We start from the raw sequence: 17995 nt of genomic DNA, 5'->3' as shown, positions 1-17995 counted from the left end.
ATCCAATACAACCCCCCAGGCTTTTCTGAAAATAATTTGGGCAGATGATTCATTTTGCTTAAATGCTTTGCATTTGTCCCTGCTGAACTCCATCCTGTTTTAAAGACTTTTTCTTCAATTCATGAAGTTAATTTTAAATTCAGATCCTGTCCTTCAGTGTATTTGCTTTACCTCCCAGCTTCACAGTTACCTGCTTGTTTAATAACACTATTCACCATTTAATCATCCAGATCATTAATTGAGCAGAATCAAAACATGGAATGGAATCAGATCCTGGGCAGGCTCTTGGGTACCTCCCTGTGACACATCCCCCAGTTTAGATGTGCAGCAATGCTAACTGCTCCCAGGCATCCACTGGTTTCAGATTCATGACATACCAATTTTTTTCTTGCTTGTATGACCCTAGAATTCTTGTGAAGTATCATACAAGACCTCATGGAACTATTATTAAAATCAGGAGGCATGGACCTACTGCTTCCACTTTGCCTGTGAATTCTGTTGCTCAGTTCTGGAAGAAACTGGTTTTCTTTGATAAAATGTGTTCATGACAGGTCCATGTCTCTTGCTCATTTTCTACTTGTCCTGAAAATACTTTCTGATGCTTGTTTATTTTACTTATTCCAGTTTTTTTTTTTTTTTTTCTTTTTTGAAACTGAAGTTCATCTGGATGTAAATTTCCCCTCCTTCTACTTTTTTTTTTTTTTTTAACTGGGGATTCCTCTTACAGTTTCTGAGTCCTCTGAGATCTCTCCTGTCTTCCATGAGTTCCAGCCAGCAGCCAACAGCTTTGAGGTTACTTCAGAAAGTGCTTTAAATATTCCAGGACACTCTAGGGTGCAAAATAGCCACCAAAGTAGCTGAAAGCATGGACATTATCCAATGACTTGTTTCCCTTTTACAGTTGGAAACTACACCTATTCTGGTTTGGGGTTTATTTATGCTAGTCATCAACTCTTGATGGATTTTTTTTTTAGTAAAAATTGATGCAAAAATGTCATCTAATACTTAATCCTTCTTGGAATCATATATCAAATGCTCCCATTTTTCCATTGGTTAATGGATCAATGTTTTCCACATTCTTCCTCATTAACAGATGATCTCATGCACTGACTTTTTAATTGGTGTTGTTCTTTGTGCTTCTGATTTTCACACCTCTCACTTCAATATTTTATAACATTTATCCCATGGGCTTGAACTAGTCTCACACCTGACCTTAGCAGTGTGACCAGTTTCCTACTTGCTTTTTGCCTTCATTGTGAGAGCAGTTAAGACACAGAGTTAACCAATCTCATCTTTTACTGTACCCAGCTCTCCTCTGCTTTGGGGGGAAACACAGCAGTTTCAAGGTGTGCAATTTTAGGATCTGGGGGGAAAAAATAATGACATTCCACATCAGGATTGGTCTATTTTTCATTTAAATAATTAATCTAAGCAAAATCTTTTCTAAAATAAATGTATGGCTAACTAGATGAAGGCAAAACCCCTCAGAAACTGAGATTCCATTGAATCATTAATTTGCCCATGTCTTGTTTCAAATGGTCACTGCATAGTTGGGGTTTTTTATGATGCTTTTTTGGATATAGTAATAGGTGGCATGACAGATGGTATTAGAATTCAAATACTACTTAAAATGGTCATCACTGTGTATTTTAATAGTGGTTTTGGTAATGACAGTTTTGGTGATTTAGTTGTAAGCTTTCAGCATCAGGTACTCTGTGCAGCGTGGTTCATTTCCTGTGGTAGAGCAACCTTACCTGCTACTTTTGTGACTTAACTCTGATTTTTAAGACCTGTGTTTCTGTTGTTTCTGCATCTAAGTTCTAAAAATCTGCATTTTTTTTTTTAAAGTGAAAGTCTTTTCCAAAGACTTTGTAATCAAACTTGTTCACATATATGGATTTTTCTGTTTAATTATATTTAGATGCTTAAATTAATGATCCATAGCACAGAAGGGCTTGAGAGGGCAGAATTTTGTGCACCAGCTGGACACAGTCAACAGCAGAAATTCTTGCTGAAGGGTGGTGGGGATTAGCAGGGTGATGATGCTGTGGAGTGAGTTACTGCATTCGGGTGGGGGCTCAATCAACATTTCCTAGTTCTGGTCAGCATCCAGCTGAATAATGGTGTATTTGGTAGTGGGAAACTTTATTTGTAGGAGGGAAATTGAGTGGAATATTTCACTGCTGCACTGCAAAAAGAAAAAAAAAAAAACCTAAATCCAGTAACTGCAGCTGTCAGGTTGCAGCAAAGTTTTGTGGTGGGGGAGCAATGAGTGCTGTAGGTGAAATTTCAGCATGGTGCCTCACAAGTTCCATAGGAACTGTGTTCTCCTTCCTTCTTGGGAATTAACCCATAGCATTTGGATTATAGGTTGGAATTTCATTCTCCCTGAAACTCTGGCTATGCTGTCTTTGAAAATTTGTTCAGTTCTTGAATGTAGCTGTGGGAGATTCGCTCTTTTATTCAAACTTTCTATAAAGTACCTCCAGAACAAATCTTTTGTCATTGCCATTTCTCATTTACTGCAGATCCTCTCTACAGCCTCAGAGCTTCATAAAACAGAGAGATCCTTATCAGTAATCAATATTTGTAATATTTGTTAATATGAATCTGTCATTACTGACTCGTCATTTGAAATTAATTTGAGACAAAGCACTTTGCTATGGGACTGCTGATCATATTAGAAGCAAAACCAATAAAACCACCAAAAGCTGGATCCTTAACTTTGCTGGCACATCAAAGTCAAAATGCATGACTTGGATCCTCATGTGGAACCAAACTAATAAGAAGTAATAATGATGGAACTTGACGTGTTCCCAAATTGCAGAAAAGTCTTCATTAAGTAGCAGCAGCTGTTTATTTACAGGAGCACATGGTCTAGTCAGCATGATAAGAACACTGTGGAGAGGGATCAGCAAGTTTGCTTTTACTGGAAAACACACATCTTTCTTCTCCACTCTAATGGGTCAGTATTAAAGAAAAGCTGGAGTTGGAGAATAATTAGAGTGATTTTCCATTTATTTTTCCTTTCCAGCATGCCTCAGGCGAGGGAGGTCAAAGAGATGCTAAGAGAAAAACTGCATCTGGAACAAGTCTGAAAATAAATACGTATCCCATGAGTAGTGCTGTGTACAATTTGCTTAGCCTTGGAAAACTAAGTTTGTCTGCCACTTGATTGCCTGCTTCATCGAGGAAATCTGCTTAGCCTGTAGGATTTTGAAAGCTCTTTTTCTTCATTTTCAAAATGCGAGGGATGTGAATTAACCATTTCCCATTTCTTGTTTCTTTCAGCTTTCCCTTTCACAAATCAGAGTCATATTACTCATCAGCTTCCTTTGGCTGGTTTGCAGCAAGGAGGTTTTTCAGTGAGCAGAGACAAGCTTGGGTTTCCCTGCTCTGTAACAGCCTGGAAATCTTACAGCAATGCCTGACATACAATAACATCTGACTCTGTCATGTCCTTCCTTGTGATGCAGTGAGATGAGTTTACAAATCTTGAATGCTTTCTAGGTAGAGGCATAGCCTGTTGCACTCTGTGTGTCAATGTAGTTGTATTTATTCCACCTGCTTCCATTCATTTGTAGTGCAGTCAGTGCTGTGCTACCTTGGCACTGCACATCCAGCTACGAAATATGCATCTTGAGTAATTATTTCCATTCAAGAAGAGCTTTCCAACTCCCTGGTTTTAAATGTCTTTCATCTGATACTGTAAAAGAAGCTGTGTCACAAGTGGTCTTCCCCTAGCTTTGTCTAACAGTCTGCAGGAGCCCAGCTGTCCTATTTAATAACACCATATTTCTACACTCATCTAAAGTGGAACATGGTCAACAGGAGGCTTTGAGCTTGCTTTGAAACAGGTGCTCTAACTCCTTGACTGGGTTTCCACTCTCTGCCCCCGTGTGTGCACTCTTTCTGAAGCACATTCTGCTGCTCAGATGTCAGTGGAGGCCCCATTCAGGTTCTTCCTGAATCAGGAATAGGCAGTCTCAGGAGTGGGCAGGGTTTTGAAGCTGAGCTGTGGAGGAAAAAGATCTGCAGACCTCTCAGGCCTCCTTTTACTTGTACCTCAAATTATGGGCCACAGGCAAACTCACAAGTCCACAACAAATTAAATAGTCTCTTAAACCTGATACAGGACATACATAAACAGGGCATTCTTCTTAATCAGAGTTTCCTGCTGTGACTTTGTGTTGATTCTATGTTTCCCTTTTTTAACAGGGCTTACATTTTTTTCTGTAAAGTGCCTGGGATAAAATTCAGTTAATATTTCACAAATTCTTGCAGAACTCAACCGAAGCATAGCCCAAAGAGCAAAGAAATCTGTTTTGAAATTTCAAAATTCTTTCCTCTTGAAGTGATTGGGGTTTTAATTTGGGTTACAGAAAAAGCCTCATTGAAGAGGAACAGGTGACTTAGCTGTTTTTACTGAAACACTGGAACAACTGCACTGGCTTGAGAAAGTGACTTTATTTTTTGTGCTGCTAAGACCTTCTCAACACCTTCATCATGTCACCTGATGTGTATATTGTTAGGGTTGGGCAAATGAATATACTTCCTCACTTTTGGCTAGAGAAGCTGCAAAACTTGGGACTGCCAGGTTTCAGCATTCTTATTATTTTGTGCTTTTAAAAAAAATTTCTCCATTGATTCAGCAGTTTATTAGGATATGGAATTAGTTCCAATTTCTAAACATGTGGTTGGCCTAAACTCTGCACAGGAACATACAGAGCAAAAAAAGCCACCAGCTGTGTCCTTGTGTGCTGGTTTCTACTTCACTGTGCTTCACTGAACCTTCTGCTCAGGCTGTTCTTAGACCTGTATATATGGGTTTTTTGCAGGGACAATTAAGCTTATTGGCAAAATTTCACCTTCGGGTAATCTCCAGGAAGCATGAAGATTTTTGTGGTAGGACCTGGCAATTTCATTTGGGTTCTTTGCCATGTACCAGATAGCATCATGCTGCATGTCTGAGTGAGAAGGTGATGAGGACTAGCCTCACCTTTTGAACTTTCAAACAGTCTAACTTGCAAAATATATGGGTGAAAAGGAAAGGATAGTTTCTTTTCTCTGAATGTCTGTAGGGTGCATTGATTGGAGGCACTTCTAACAGCTCAGCATCCATCAGTCTTATTGGGAATCTCTTGCAAGACAAAGGATTGCATAGTGGTATTACTTTACAATGGAGAATTTGAATTCCCTGCACTGCAGGTTTAAAAAAAACACTAGCTATCTCTTCCACAGTTTAAAAAACATCTTCACAAATTTCTGTTTTATTTTATTTTTAATTCTTTTCCCCCCTGCAGGTTCCAACTATGGGAGTCCCCGTCCAGCTCATGCCAACATGAATGCCAATGCAGCTGCAGGGCTTGCCCCAGAGCACATCCCCACGCCGGGGGCAGCTCTGTCCTGGCAGGCTGCCATCGATGCTGCCAGGCAAGCCAAGCTGATGGGCAGTGCTGGCAATGCCACCATCTCCACGGCCAGCTCCACGCAGAGGAAACGGCAGCAGTATGGCAAGCAGAAGAAGCAGGGCACCACCACAGCCACCCGTCCTCCCCGGGCACTGCTGTGCCTCACGCTGAAGAATCCCATCCGGAGGGCGTGCATCAGCATCGTCGAATGGAAATATCCTTCACACGGCCAGGCAGGCCTCTGGGAACAGCAGCTCCTGTGCATGGCGGGGGGAATCCATGCATTGGCTGGAAATCCATGCATTGGGCTGAAATCAGTGGTGCACTGGGTGGAAATCAGTGGTGCCTTGGCTGGAATTTCATGCATTGGGTGGAAATCCATGCATTGGGTTAAAATCAATGCGTTGGATTGAAATCCATGCATTGGGGTGAAATCAGTGGTGCATCGGGTGGAAATCCATGCATTGGGTTGAAATCAGTGGTGCATCAGGTGGAAATCAGTGTATCAGGTGGAAGTCCATGTAGCGGGTGGAGTTTCATGCATTGGGTTGAAATCTGTGCATTGGGTGGAAATCCATGCATTGGGTGGAAATCTATACATCAGATTACAATCTATGTATTGGGTTGAACTCAACACATCAGGTGGAATTTCATACATCGGGTTGAAATCTGTGCATTAGGTGGAATTTCATGCATTGGGTGGAAATCCATGCATCAGGTGGAAGAAATCCATGCATTGGGTTGAAATCCATGCATCAGGTGGGATTTCATGCATTGAGTTGAACGCCATGCATCTGTTTGAAATCCATGCACCAGGTGGAAATCCATGCATTGGGTTGAAATCAGTGGCGCACCGTGTGGAAATCTGTGCATTGGTTTGCAATCCATGCATTGAGTTGAACTCCATGCATCTGTTTGAAATCCATGCACCAGGTGGAAATCCATGCATTGGGTTGAAATCAGTGGTGCACCATGTGGAAATCTGTGCATTGGTTTGCAATCCATGCATTGGGTGGAAATCCATGTGTCGGGTTGAAATCCATGCATCAGTTTGCAATCCATGCATCAGAGTGAATCTGTGCATCACGCTGAAAGTTCCACCACTGGGAACTCGAAGTACATGAATAATTTTTGATGTCTTAACTGAGGTGGTTTATGCTGAAAGGGGGGCAGGTGTGGAAAGAGGATTAGAAGTGAAATCTTAACTACACCCTGGTGTGAGAGACCACTAGAAGCTTGAATAGCTTGATAAGGCTGACTGGTTGAATTCTGCTCTTTGGAAAATGTATGGCCCAGGAAATGCATGAGAGATAGTCAAGATATCTGAGGTCAGAACTATCAGTCTATGGGATTGATAGCAGCTGCTGGCTTTCCCCTTTTTATTTTTTAATTTTTTTTTTTTTTTTTTAGAGGTGTCACCAGTCCAAAGCTCTGCTGCTTTGAACCATACACCTTTTTGTTAAACATGTGACATCACACTTTCTACAGTATGGAGAAAAGAATGGGGCAAAAGGGCAAGGTAAAAACCCCCAAAGGTGTGCAGTAAGTCCCTGAGACTGGGCTGAGAACTGTTAATTTTATTGGAATTCTGGTTAAAAGAATAAGGCTCAGTATTGTATAATGGATAATGGTTATCTAGAAGAAGAGAGAAAGAAACACAGTTAAAGTAACATGTCCAAAAGCAGTGTAGAGCCAGATCTGACAGTCTGAACACGAGACAGATGGTGTCACAGATGATGGATGATAACCACTGACACAGAGCTGCAGAGTGAAGGGGTTGGTGCTGCTTCCCTGCAAAGTCAGGGAGAGTCTGATCATTCCCTTACTGAGTGCAAAGAGCAAAGCCTTTTCAGTCATCCCAGTCTGATCAGTGCAAGCTGGAATTTGAGTCTTTGGGATGGAACTCAAATTGAAATTTAGTATGCCTCCTTTGCATCCTCAAAGAGAAACCAGGATTAACCCTGAACAGTAATCACAAGCTAATGGGGTTCTTCAGGAAATACAAAAGAAAAAGAATGTTTTTAGGGGTAGATAAGCATTTCAAGGAAAGGCAGTACAGAACTTGGCAGTAGTTAATATGATAAAAAAATGAATTAAGGCATTTAAGACGAAGTGATAATATTATTCCCTTGGGTGTCTGGTGGGATGCTGGGTGAAAACAGAAAATGAGTATATCAGGTATTGCTGACATGGACATACTTTTCAGATTAAGAAGTTGTTAAAAATGCTCCTGTCAATCTTTCCATGTCCTTAAACTACCTGCCTGCCTGTTCCTTACTTCTTCAGATGCTAATTTTTAATCCCCTGATTAAGTTTGCTACTTTTATTGCTTCTGACATAAGTCTGATACTTTAAGCATGAGATGATGGGTGATGACTAACAGGATAAAACTGAATATTGGTTTTCTTAGCAGCACCCCAGTCACCACATGTCTTCAGAGTAACATTTGATAGATGAATAAGTTCAGCAACAAATGATGGGTAGGAGGTGTTGTAAACCAGGGTACAGAACTGCTCAGACCAAGAGATGACCAAACAGTGCAACTGAAGCAACACCAAGATGCTGAAGCTTGCAGTTTGGGGTTTTGCTTGGTTTTAGGCGAGTTGATGGAAGTATTTCTTTCCCATCAGAACCTCTCAGTGGACATCTGGAATTTGTAAACATGAAACACTTCAATGGCAACAAGCAATATCAAAGGGTTGTGACAGGGTTTAGTTTAATTCTATATTCTGACTTTTCCTACTTGCTGAAAACTACTGAGAAAGGCTTAGCTTAATTTGTTGTACCACTAAAGTTTAAGTATAATTGATATTAAACAAATATCAAATAGTACTTCAGTAGTGTTTCTTACCCAAATGTTAGAGTGTTAAGAGCCTGAATGAGCAATTGCATTCAAGAAAAAGTGAAATGAAGTAATTACCTTATTTTGCAAGGATTTAGCTGTGTGTTTAATTTTCTGCCTTTTGTGCAGTGTATTTGTAGATTTTATAGACTTTAATGTTTACAGTGCAAAAAGAGAATTGAAGTGAAAGGAAATATGTGTAAACAGTGATAAATAAATGGATAATAATACTGCCAAAAGAAACAAACAAAAAATTTTGGGAAAAAAAAGTGATTAAGAAAATGAAAGCCTGTGGAAATCCAGGTCTTTAAGCAATAAAAATTATACAAACAGCCTGGGGTAGTACACACCTGAGAAGTCTTACTGATTTCTCATGTAAATTTCTCTTCCTGTCCTGATCTGCTCTTCTGCCTCTGTGGTACCATTTATCTCCTATTATTCAGAGGCTTAAGCACAGTAGTCTGGTGAGTCTGGAGCCCTCAGAGTCTTCCATGTGTGAAATGCAGAATGCATGTGAGTATAAACAGCAGTCAGGTGCCTGGAATTTGTGTATATCTTGCAGCTCAGCTTAACATTCAAAGATCTCCTGTTCTTTCTGCTCAAGCCTGCTGAGAACAGCAGTCTGCTGACCAAAATCAGACATGCTGTGCTGACATTTGGCAGCCCCATGGTAGATAAAGCCATGCTCAAATGCACTCTGTGGCACAGGTTATGCTTGGCATTCCCTCCTGCTCCTCATTCCCCTCCTGAGTGCTGGGGGGTTATCCCAGAAGTAGCCTCCAGGATGTTCTTGCAGGCCAGTGAATGTAGACAGACCATAAATCTGGTCTCTAGGCTGCCTTTGGAGGCACTTCACAGCAGCAGAGATGAGGGAGACCATTGAAGTAGATGAAGTGCAGTAGAAAAATGCCCTTTGGTTCCCCTGGACAGCCAGGGGGGCACTGAGCTTGTGCAGGATTTCTTTGTTGAACATTCCAAACATTTGGTTTCTCTCTTCCCCAGCAAAGCTGATGCAAGGCTGAAATGCCTCTGAACACTTTCCTTGTCAGAAGGGACTCTCAGCTTCCTGCTGTCCCTAAAATACTGAACTTTTGTGTTCCCTCTGATGCCAAATGAAATGCAAATAAGAGAAAAAGAAATACTCCCTTAATTTTTAAGCAAAACAAGTATACATGGCAATGTGCAGTGTAAGAACATTTTGGACAAAGACTTTTTGTACCTTAACAAAATTTATGCTTTTTTAAACATCTTCTAGCCATGGTTATTATTGCTTGGGCCCTCATGTTTAACTCCAAGATATGAGGGAGAAACAGAAAGGGAGGTAAGAATACAGCAACAACAACAAAAGAAAAGAAACCCCAAAATGTTTGTTTAAATTATCTGAGAATTTATAAATGCAGATGAAAACAGTCAAGAAAAAATAATCATAAAAAGAGCAAGGGCAGTCATTATAGTACAGGTTTCTCTTATTATTATTATTATCTTATTATGTAGTGCAGCCACGCTCGAAGGAAAATTGGGAAAATGCAATCTAAATAAGTAAAAGAAGAAAAAACTTTTAAGAAACCTTTGTTTACTCTGGCACGTGACTGGCCTACACTGCTTTTGACATATTAGGAAGAATTTTGGCTGGGAGCTCCTAAAAGCACTTAAAAAGGCATATGTTTCTTTTCAGAGTATAAGAGGCTTGGAATGCTTTCTTTAAACAGAGTTCTGATAAATATTGTTTTTTTTTAAATTTCTTTTATTTTTGTGTGCTCATATTGGAACAATTTCCTTAACTCCATTCCTCAGACCATTTGAAATAATTATTTTACTGACTATTTTTGCCAATTGTGTGGCCTTAGCTATCTATATCCCCTTTCCAGAAGATGATTCCAATGCCACCAATTCCAATCTGGTAAGTCCACAATGGTGTTTATTGCTATTTTAAAATTCCTTTTGAGAAGTGATCATGGAGACTTGTGAAGGTAGGGAATGTAAATATATCCATCAAAGATTAGAACATAAAAATTGGTTTTGATTGCTATGTCTTGTCAATTCATTTTATTACCTGTCTCAGTGGAGCTGGTTTTGGAGATGAATATTCCAAAAAGTTGCACAGGTGCTGTATGTGATGTTTAGATTAACAAATTTTAGCATGCTGCAAAAGGGCTTGGTAAATTTTAACTGCAGGTATTTGTGGGAGATGTTTTTAATCAGGGATTTAAATCTGGTGGTTTTTTTCTTACTGTGTGCCATTGTGAAAATGGTGCTGTCCTCCTCTCAGGTGTTTGATGACTGATTAATGCTTGCATTTCAGACACATGCATTGATTTGGCTGAACAATATTTGTGCACTTGGTGGTTTTTGCTTGGTTTGGTGGGTTTTAAAAAAATTTTTGGTTGTTTTTGTTTTTTAAATCATTCCCTCTTTTTGGGGGAATATAGCTTTTCATCTGTCACCACTGATGGCAGCATTGGTACTTTGGGATTGAGCTGTCTGTATGAAAAGGAAGAGTGTTTACTTTTGGCTTAGCATGAAGCCATAGCAAAGAATTCTGTTCAGTAAGGGCAAAACACAAACCAGCTCTGGAACACAGTTCACTGAATTAGCAGAAAACATTTTCTTTCCCTCTCAAATATGTGAATAAATCTCCTACTTGTCAGGTTGAATCAGGATGAAAACTTACTCCCAGAGTTTAGGAGCAGGGATGCTATTTCCTGAATAAAATTTATTGAGACTGAAGAAATTTTAGAGCAACAGTGGAGGAGAACAAAAGCCATACTTCTAAAGTAGCAACAACTGGGGTGGCTGACAGACACTGTAATTAAAAAAGATTCATGCTGCTCTTGGAAGTCAGTCATCTGATTAAATCTCTCTTGAAGTTTTAGAAAACACATTGCAAACTTTAGGAATTGCTGAAACAATACTTCTATGCTTAAAAAAAAAAAAAAAAAGGAGCAAAAGCTTGTAGTGTGGTGCATTTGCACTGTAACTCCTAAAAGTACAAAAAGAGAAGCAGGAGGTGGTGATTGTTAACTACTCTCTACACATACAGTATACATGAGTTGGTCTTGTGTCTCTTTGGCTGTCCTTTGTTGGTGTGACTTAGTGTTCAACAATGATGAGTTGTGGTGTGTTCAAAACACTTCAATAGGTCACCTCTCAAAAATAAGTGTATTTTATTTAATAAAAAACGCATTCAGTTGATCTCCTGGTGAGGAAAACAGGTATGTTCATTGCATGTTGTGAATTGCAGGGTTCAAAGAGGGAAATGAAGCAGATTTGAAGGTTAGAGGACTCACAATTTGGTTTGAGTTTAATTGGGTTGTGGGGATGTCCCTCAGTTCAGTGAGGAGACTGCTGGCTAAAACCAGGCTGGAAGTGTCTTTGTAATTGAACAAGATGTATTGAAACTGTTCTGCTATCAAGAAATATGTGCACCTTGTGATTTGAGTTTCCACTCTGCATCTGTTTTCCAAGACATTTTTTGCATCATTTAGAATGTCTATAAAAATTCTTGTTATTTGTTGGTGGAGTTTAAAAAAATCCTAGCAAAGCAAGAGTTATCGTCTCAGGAAAGTTTGGAAATGTTACAGCCTTGAGGATGAGGAGGAATTGTTACTTTACCTAAACAGGTGTTTCACAGAAGTAGGGGAAGAAGCAAGTTAAATGAGTAATCTGCTTGACTCCACTTTTTTTTTTTGTGTCTTCACGGAAAAAATAATTAAAATTGGAAAATGGGATACTTGGTGTGGACTTCTGAAGTTAAGACCTTTCAAAATTGTAGAGAAAAGCCTGGAGCTGTGGCTGCTCAGTAGGCTGTGCTCTCCTGTTGGTCTGTGTGTGCTGTTGTTGGGTTTTGCGTGTTTTGCTGCTGCTTTCTCAGTTTCCATTCTTATCCCTGGGCATGTGTACACACTGTCTGAGTATACAGCATGTGCTGCATTCTGTGAGTGAAGTCCAGAGCAAAAGGGAGGGAATGGGGGGCAAATGGGTGAGATAAGGGTGAAAAATATGTGTTAGTTGTGTTTTGGAATGGAATGAAAGAATAGATGAGAGTTACAGTTATTCCATCAGGCAGGAACTGTACAAGAGCGGGACCTTACTGTCAAAGAGCCAAACTGCACATGGAAGAGACTGGAAAGAATCTGGGGTTAATAATGTCTTCCAGTAAAAGCTCATGTACTCACTTCATCTTTGATTTTTTTTTTTTTTTTCTACCTGTGAACATCTATTTTACAATCAGATTTGTTTTGCAGCCATGAAGTCGAGGCTGTAATGTGACACAGGCAAGGAGTTTTTGTGTGCAGTGTGTGCCTGAGGGTCATGCACAGATGTGTGTATGTGCAGAAAGGTGATTGAATCCATACACAATTTTTCTAGCTGCCCAGAACTCTTGATTCATTTTCATGCTGCAATTTAGCTGGTTTAGGGTTAAAGCTATCACAGGAGCTCCCACATCCCTGGTTTCCTGAGACATCTCTAACTTCTTGAGGCACAAGAGACTATCTACAGAAAACACAATGGGCAGCAACTGTTTTACAAACTCTGAAAGTGCCAGAACACTTTTCCAATAAGCTGCCAGATTTGCCTTAGGCTCAGAGTATTCCTTCTCCAAAGTTTCATCATAACTTTTCAAATAACATTTTCCTTGGTGACTGAGGTCAAAATTCAATCAATTGCCTTCTACAAGCTAATGGAGTAGAGGGTGGTGGTGTGGGAAGAGAAAGGCATCCTGGGTTATGTGAATGCCCTCTTTCCTTCTCTCTGTAAAAGTAGAAAAATGGTGCCTAAATAATGCTTTGATAAATGATTGCTTTGTGTGAATTTCACACACGACCAGCCACTGGTCACATAAGGCACAGGCAGTGCTGTGTGCCTTCCCCCTGTACATGAACAAAACCAGTCACCTCTTCCATGTCTCCATTTGTCTTTAGCTGCAAGACCTATTTGATATGATGCCTCAGTGGTGAGCATTGAAACTAGATACAGGAGAGTCCAGTAAATAATTCCTTCCCTTTTGCATTAGCCAGGAATTGTGAATAGCTGTTGTGTATTACAAGTTTAGGTTTAACACCACATAGATATTCTGCCTGTTTCTCTGCAATCTGTCTTCCTACAATAGTAATTCCTATAAATCTATAAAATTCCTATAATTCAGGCCTTTTTTATCAAGTCTAGGGGCAGTAACTTCAACTGTGAAGCCCTTTCAGCTTTGAAATGAATATTTATCCTAGACCCCAGATTTCCTATTTTTATGCTCACTGCAGTGTCGTTGTCACTGGCTTTAAGAAATATGCCAGGATAGTATAATGTACTCATAAAAATGATTGAAATTGGTTCAGCAGTTTTTATGTGTTACTTTTGCAGTGTTACTGCAAAAGTAACTAAAAACTATTGTTACTGGAAAGTACTAGAAAACTAGTAAACTTACACAGATGGAGGGCAATTGCATTAGGTGCATTTTTTTATTTTTTTGTATCAGTGAACTTGCTGAGCCTTAATTTAAATTCACAAATAAAATAAGCTCATGTATAACCCTGCACAAAAAGAACAGTTGTGTGTTAATGCAACCAGAAAAACTGGAGCTGGTTTGAGTGGAATTCAAGTCAGTCTGCAGCAGAGGCTGTGACTGATACAGAGGCTTTCTGCTTGTTATCCCTGCAATTATGCATTAGGACAGAGATAACAGACATTTAGGAATAAAACTATAGACTGCCTAAGATAGGAAGCTGAGAGGAAAATGCTTCTGTCACTTTACTGGCAGCTGCAAATGGCACAAGCCTGGTCAGTGTCACAGCACGGTGATAACATAATGAGGTTAAGACCAAGGTTTACAACACGTTCCAGGGAAGGCAGCTCTGTTGGTTGTTTATACTTTGGGTAAAGAGCAGGGAAATCTTCCTTCTGTTGCTTTGATAGTTCTGCTTTCCCTTCCTGGTCCTTCTTACAGGAGGGAAGTCCTGCAGTACACTAGTTAAATGTAAAGGAAGATCTCTTGTGTTTAGATGTGAGGGTATAAAAAAATGGGATGTGACCTTCAGGCTAATTTGTTAAACCTCAAATAGGACTCTGTGAAAAGAAAGATGGGATTTCTGCTTGCTGCTCAGTTCTTGTGCCTGCCAGTGTTTGTGTCTGCCTATGGACACAGGAAGTATGGCTGCTTTATTACCTGGTCATTATGGGAGCATCCTGTAGAACAGGGGATTTCTGTTTGATAAAAAGAGAAAGTTGTTTTATTTTTTTTTTCTAAAACTATCTTTTGTGACAATCTATTACATTGGACTGTCTATCTATTACATAGATAGGCATGTGGATGTGACAATCTATTACATTTCTGTACACTGGCATAACAAACTTCACAATTTTGTATCAGAGAATTCTAGAGTCACCACACGGAACAGGCTCAATTTTTCTTGTGTGAAATCAGGAATTGTTAGAGAGCAAAGTATGGGTGAGAGGGTTGGGAAAAGGAAGGGTAGCTTTTCTGGGTGAAGGTGAGGAAGAACACTGCACAAAAGCTTTTGGCTCTGCTGTATCACTGCCCTCACCCTGGTGTGTGCCAGATCCCAGCCAGTGAGTGAGCAGAGGATGACAGTGTGGGAGGTGAGGGACAGAGTGCACACCAAGCTAATGAGCTCTGATAGGTTTATTACCTTGGGCCTGATGCCAGCCCTGCTGCAGCTGGGGGAGCTCACACACTTACAGGGCTCGAGCAGGGAGGGCTGAGTGACAGGAGCTGGAAAAACGCTGCTGAGGCGGCTGGAAAGGGACTGGAGTCAGGATGAGAAGAAAGGAAATTGTGCCAAAAAATCCTTGAGGGTTTCTTCCAGAAAGATTGTGAATCACTGTGTGATTCTGAGGAAGCTGAATAAAATGGAGTTTAGGTTCAACATTTCCCAACCTGCTTCTGACAGGGTGATACTCAGCACCCCTAGCTGCAGAGAAGCACAGGGTGGAAGAATAAGCATGGGGTTTAAGAGGGAGGCATTCCACTTGTGCTCTGGTCCTGGTATTGGCAAGCTGTGTGGCCTTGGATAAATTGCCATCTCAGTTTCTCCATCACACTATTAACAATAAATGCTGTAGAAAAGACTGTGAAGAAAGAAGAAAATCCCTAGCAGTCAATTCCAAGAATTCCAAGCAGTCAATTTCAAGTCAGTAACTAGAAAAGAAATGTAAAAAGTAGGGGTTTTGTTGTTTTTTTTAAACATAGTCGTGTCATTTCCTAGGCTTTGTGAAGATGAAACTGATAAAGCAGAGACTGACATATGTATTACTAGCAGGAACAAAACTGTTGGGTTCAGAGTCCTGACCAAATCCCAGCTTCTCTCTGTACCAGTGGCCCCAGAGTCCTCACTCAGTCTGTGCTTGTTGGTGTTTTTGGTGTTTGCCATCTCTTCATGGGATCTGAGATCTCTCATGGCTGTGTCCCCCCCATATCTTTTTTTGCTTTTTAAATTCATAATCCTTGCCAAGTAATTCTCCTTGTTCCAGTGCACATTCTAACAGACTTGTCCCTTTTCCATTTTCCTCCTAGCTGCACTCTCCCTTCCAGAGTGGTTTCATGTTTCCCACCTGTTTTCTCATTTGACCTCAGTGCTCTGCTTACTCAGCTTCCTGACCACTTCTCTTGTTAATTTTACTCTTGAATTCCCTTTCTCTTCCTAGACCTGGACACTGTAACCAAGTAATTAATCCCAGTGAACATTCTATCTCCTTATTTTTTTAGCTTCATTCTCTACACATTGCTCTCCTAGTCTGAGCCTTTTGCTTTTGAAATCAGTGTTCATCCCAGTGATGCCTGAACACCAGCAGTAGGCATGGACATGGCAGTAGGACTGTAAGCTGTGTAAAATGCAAAGAATGATAAACTGTTACACTAACTAATCCAACTCCATGAAAAGAGTTACGTGAAATTTGTAGGTTGTATGTTTCTGTGTCAGTGATTTTGAAATTTTAGTTGTATGTTTTGGTTCTGATTGATGGCAAGTTTATCTAGTTAGTCCAAACATTAAACCATTTATCCCCTTTTTGTAGACAGCTCTGATTGCCGTTTCCCTTTTCTTTATCTGTAGGCTTTCTAAATCTTAACAAATTTGTTAGCTGGGTTTTTTTTCAGGTGGTAATTATTCTTGTTTATCAAACATCAGGTTCAGTGTAGGATTTTTGTGTGTGCGTGTTTCATTTGGATTTCTTTTTTACCTGTTTAAAAAAGACAGAAAAAATGTGGGAGCAGGCCAAATAAGAGTATTTAAGTAGTGATGTTTTCTCTGTAGTCCTAATTCCTGCCACTGCAAATGTATCAGTCTTTTAAAAGCAGTGGAAATTTTCAAAATGGCAGGTCATTTTTGTATTGTCCTTCTTAATACAAGTATCCTTATCCTTCTACAAGTCTTTGGGGTGTTTGACTTGTTCTGTTCATGAGCTCTTCAGAATCTTTTAATGACATTAGGAAGGAAATAAGCATCTAGAAAATCTAGAAATTCAATCGAGCATATTACATATCAACTTTAAATTCCTTTATATTCCTTTATCACCTTTAGGTTCCTTTATGTGTAGTTTGTATTATACCCCATTCTAAGTCAGGCAAGCTTCTCATTGACTTCACTGGAGTTTGGCTGTCACCAAAAGCCATCCACTAATTCAGTGCATGCCATTGACAAACAATTGCTGGAACATTGGGCTTTGCTGACGTGTACAGAATCATTGACTCTAAAGGCAATGCTTCATGGACTTGTTCAAACTAGAAAAAACCCCAAGAACTTCTCATAGCTCCCTCAGAAGTAAAATAATGGATGTGCTTCTTGCCAAGGGACAGAATTGCCAAAAGGGAGGAATGTTTTGTGTGGTTGTCAGAGTTTTGACTGGCTGTTCCTCTCAAGGACAATTCCTATTTTCTCTTATGCTTTCTAACTCCTACAACATGAGGGTCTGTATGTCATAGCAGCTCTTCAGTCCTCCTGGCTGAATGACAGCCTCAAAACAAAATGAGACCATTCTTGGATTTCACCTCAAAAATGCTGGACAATATATAATTGATGTTGTCTATAACCTTATGGAATGAAATTGCTTTTTCTGCTTGTACAATTCCCATGAAGAGCCTGCACTTAGCAAAGATAATTCTTGATGAAGAATATGATGTTGAGAGACCACTGGTTAGGGAAAGACTTCCAGCAAGCAGCAGGAAACATTCATTAATCTCTTTGCAGTGTGCTGCATTTCTGGCAGATGCTGCAAGGCTGGCTCAGCAGGTTCTCTCCTGGAGAAACCCTCAGCAAGTTCTGCTTCAGCTGAGCCTAGGCAAGGGAGATGGACCATCTTTGCACAGCTGTGTTTGCCACAACCTTAACAGCTTGTGACGATCTCTGGGACAGCAAGGAATGCATGTTTTGCTCAGTGGACACTTTAATGGTGTATTGCTGTAAAGTTTGGTAGACATAAGATGCAAATTGATGTCTTGGTGCTCGTGGTGAGCTTACCCACACAGAGCTTGAACACTGAGCAGCCAGAGGAGCACCTTTGAAAACTGTTCCCTTCCTGGGGCTGCTGCTGGCACAGTTCCCTTCCAGCCTCTCTAGCAGGGGTGCCAGCACCTTTAGCCCTGTGTGCTGAATTTGGCAATGGCACATGTGAGGTGCCCAGCTCCCTCAGCAGAAGCTTTCCAGAATGGAATGAGATGTGTGTGCTTCCCTGGCTAGCTGTGTTGGCAAGTGTGCAGCTGTTTTTCAGGCTGTCCTGATAAACTTGCACTGGT

General features: G+C 40.3%; 1 protein-coding gene across 1 annotated transcript in view; it reads left to right on the top strand.

Annotated features, from left to right (window-relative positions):
• CACNA1C (calcium voltage-gated channel subunit alpha1 C) overlaps positions 1-17995 on the top strand; it is a 458875-nt gene that overhangs the window by 64337 nt on the left and 376543 nt on the right. The window contains exons 2-3 of the mRNA XM_059848110.1: positions 5304-5627; positions 10050-10153. Coding sequence (XP_059704093.1) covers positions 5304-5627; positions 10050-10153 — 428 coding nt within the window. The remainder of the gene's footprint in view (positions 1-5303; positions 5628-10049; positions 10154-17995) is intronic.

This window comes from Haemorhous mexicanus, chromosome 5, assembly GCF_027477595.1.
Source record: "Haemorhous mexicanus isolate bHaeMex1 chromosome 5, bHaeMex1.pri, whole genome shotgun sequence".
Lineage (NCBI taxonomy): Eukaryota > Metazoa > Chordata > Aves > Passeriformes > Fringillidae > Haemorhous > Haemorhous mexicanus.
This window is presented reverse-complemented; position numbering and strand designations above follow the sequence as displayed.